At 47.7% G+C, this 3,659-nt stretch overlaps 1 protein-coding gene across 1 annotated transcript in view; it reads left to right on the top strand.

Moving 5' to 3' along the window:
* Positions 1-2,651: 2,651 nt before the first annotated feature.
* Positions 2,652-3,659, top strand: part of c5 (complement component 5) — a 23,218-nt gene continuing 22,210 nt past the window's right edge. Inside the window, exon 1 of the mRNA XM_013914934.1 lies at positions 2,652-2,755. Within this exon, the coding sequence (XP_013770388.1) occupies positions 2,688-2,755 (68 nt within the window). The 5' untranslated portion in view covers positions 2,652-2,687. The remainder of the gene's footprint in view (positions 2,756-3,659) is intronic.

Genomic DNA, 3,659 nt, shown 5'->3' with positions numbered 1-3,659 from the left:
ACACACACACACACACACACACACACACACACACACACACACACACACACAATGGCATCAACTGGGAATGTAGTGTCTTGCCCAAGACTGGAGCAGCCAGATCGAACCACCAACGTCCAATAAGTAGATGACCCGATTGACCTCCTGAGCTGCAGCTCTTTGAAGAACGTTTGTGATGAAGGGAAGGTTGGAGACTGGCTGGGCTGCTTTAACAAGGAAAAGGTCAGACACTGCATGAAGTTTGTTTACTGACAATTACAAAGTGGTCAGTGACACCGATGGTTTTTGATTATTTCCTCTTTTCACTGCTAGAGATTTTTAATTTTTTTGTTGTCTTTAATGAAACTGCTGTTGTGTAGAGGTGAAGATGACAGTGCAGACAGGGTGGAGTGGGTGGAGACGACTGTCACGGGGGACTAACAGATGTTTGTGAAGGACGCTTAGTGTTGGTGCGACACAGGGAGATGCTGGGATAGGAGTCAGAGGAAGGACCAGTTCCCTGTGCAGCATAGTTTAGCTGGTGGGCATGTACTGGAGTCAGGACGTGTCTGTGTTCATCTGGATGTTTCAGTGGGAGAAACGTTTCATCATCATCAGGTGACTTCTTCAATCTAGACTTGTCGTCAAGACCGAGACCAAAAAGTCTTTAAGCTGCAGCCAGATGCTGCTTCGTTTACGGGTGTCGGGCATATTATGTGTTTTTGCAATGCACAGCCCTCCTCACCGCTGTCCACTGTCTCACTCACTGAGAGGACAGACGCACGCTCCACGTGACTCTCACCCTCTCTGTTTTTCACATAATGATATTATCCTATATCCTCGCATGTGATTGGCCACAATATGGAGGGATTGGAGCATAGCTGAGCCCCTGTGTGAGAGCTGAGCAGCCAAAGGAAATTAAGTGAGGAGCGGCTCTCGCTCAGTGGGAGTCGAGTCTGATTCACTACAAAGCGCTCTGTAAGCACGGCTCTTAGAGCTGACGCTTTTGAAATGACACATCATAGAACGTTACGGTGTGTGTCATCGATACTGTTGACTCCAGATCTCTCGACCACTATGTCGATCTGAGACGGCGAGACCGAGACAAGACGGAGACAAGACGGAGACCACGTAAAAGTGGTCTCAAGACATCAAGTCTACTTCAGTCTCAGCTGAGTGTAGGCCTCCAACCTTATAAACAGGACACTGACTGAAACCAGTAGCACTGACAACAGTGCGCTGTGAGGTGACTAAACACATCACTGTGTTTAGTGATGTGTGGAGCGAGGACCCAAATGCAGCCTAACCGTAGCCCGGCTGGAGCAAACAAACATAATGGAAGCAAACTGATCTCTGTCATGGTCGGCTGTGTGGCAGGCAGGCAGGAGTGGTGGACCCAAAATGCAGGACTCTTAGGAAACGAGGGTTCAACTGAAAATGCAGCTTTACAAAACTCACAAAAGCAAACAAAACTCTAAACTGAGATGCAGGAGGACTGGAAATCATGAACACACAGCAAGTGCGGGTGAACAGACGTTAACGACGCGACACTGACACAAAGACACACTGGGCTTAAATACACTGAGGGAGTCATCAAGGAATTAGAGACAGAAGGGGAACACAGCTGGGAGAAATAAGACCTAACGAGACAGGGAGAGCAAAGCCGGAACACTGACATCAGACAGGAACAAGAACCTTCAAAGTAGAACAGGAAACAAAACACACTTTACTAAGACACGGACTAGACAGAGAGAGACAGACTCGACACTGACCAAAGTCTACTAAATAATAATCATAATCAAAACAGTATCACTGATAAATCAAATCATAAATCATAATCTAGAAAAACGCCAAAGCATGAAAAACAGAAAGCTGGATCAACATGACCCAGATCCGTGACAATCTCAGTGCACATGAGACAGAGGCCCAGACATGACTGAGCTGAGGGAGAGACAGATACGAGCAGAGCAGAGGAACAATACACAAGATCTCAAACCTCATTCCAGAAATAACTAACACTTCCACGCAAACACAAACCCGGGACAGCGACAGTCTGTGAGGGACCCGCAACCCAAACCAGGTACAAAATGTAGGACTGTAGAAGATGTTCATCAAGGGTTGCAGTTTCTCCGGGTTTAGATGGATTCTGATGGCCCCAATTCCCAGGTGGTGCAACACCTGGTGGTGCAGCACCTGGTGGTGCAGATGCTCCTCAGAGACAGAAAGGCCTCGGAGGTCTGCAGCCCAGTAAGAGCAGAACCACCAGAAAACCCAGATCTGGTCTCACAGCAGTCTCAGCCTTCAGACGTTGTTTGCTCTTGTTGTGGTCACCGCGCCCTCTAGTGGGCGCTAACAACACCTCACTCAGTTGGTCTGTTTTATTAAAATTCTCCAAAATGCTTTAGTGTTGACCTTTGATCATGTTTTCTGGCGACGCGAGGAGCCCGGCCGGCAGCAGACAGGTGACTGCCTGCGTTCTGATAACCTGAGAGTCAACAGTGTTAGGTAAGACCCAAAAACCCCTGCTGAGTAAACTCACCTTTGTTACACACTCAGCTCTGCATACAAACAAACAGGAGCTTCCACCTCGGTTGTGTTTCACTGAGGACCCCCAGCCGTTTGCCAATAGCCGAGTAAATGAATAACTAATCAAATCCAGCTGTGTCGCTCAGTTCTCTGCAGAGCTCAGTGTGCTTCTTACCTTCAGGATGAAGGTGTGTGTCCTCCTCGCGTGTGTGTGGCTTCTCTGCTGGAGGTCGGAGGCTCAGTCCAGCTCGTAAGTCTGTTTGAACTTTATTACTTGTTAATGAATGTTTTATTACCCTGCAGCCTCCCATTTACTGCCGCAGCTGTTTTGGGCTTAAACAGCTGTGTTCATGTTCAGCTGCAGGGTGTGCAGAAGAAACAAAGGGTCAGAACAACTTATTTGATGCCCAAGCACAAAGAAGCTTGTAGCGTCCTGCATTTCCTCAATCAGGCCGGCCGTGTCAAACAGCAGAGAGTCAGCGTGGTCCTCGTTAGTCCTGTTTACCGTCCATCAGGTCACCAGTGGATAAGTGAGGGTTAAGGTTAGGTTGAATTTCCCCACATGCTAAACATGCCCAGCTTTTCAAACTAGATTTTACCTCTCCAACCAAATCTCATAGATCTATTTTGACCTTCCAGATTTCCGGCACGCCAAACAGGTGAAAATTCCATATAAATGTGATCCTATTCCAAACAGGTCGGTGGAAACCTGTGGGTGTTAAGAGGTTAAGAACCACAGAATCAATAACCTCTATAGACAGGGACAAGGTTTTTGTGCAAGAAGCTTTTGTTGACCAATCACATTTGACCGGGTGAGTCACACACCTCCAGGAGAGCGTTAACCAACCCAAACGCCCCCTTGCTCAACAGTCATGTTTACCAAGGCTTCAGCAGGTTCCAGTACAGGTGCAGAGCAGTCGGGGCTGTTTTTGCAACCAGCATTTTAAATTTGCAGCTGCAACAAAGTTTGTAGTGATAGGTTTGTAGCTTGAACCTATTCGCTGGAACGTTGAAGGCAATATAATTACACCGCAAGCAAGACACGAAGTAGGCAAAGTTCTTCATGTTTCTCGTGCACGGGAGAGAACCGGACAAACGCCGTTCCTTCGCTTGACCCCAGTTGCTCTCGTTCGTTCTCCCGTAACACTGCTGTT

Source organism: Pundamilia nyererei, unplaced genomic scaffold (assembly GCF_000239375.1).
Source record: "Pundamilia nyererei isolate P.nyererei 1_Seehausen unplaced genomic scaffold, PunNye1.0 scaffold00238, whole genome shotgun sequence".
NCBI lineage: Eukaryota > Metazoa > Chordata > Actinopteri > Cichliformes > Cichlidae > Pundamilia > Pundamilia nyererei.
Note: the sequence above shows the minus strand (reverse complement) of the source record. Positions and strands in the feature narration are given on the sequence as shown.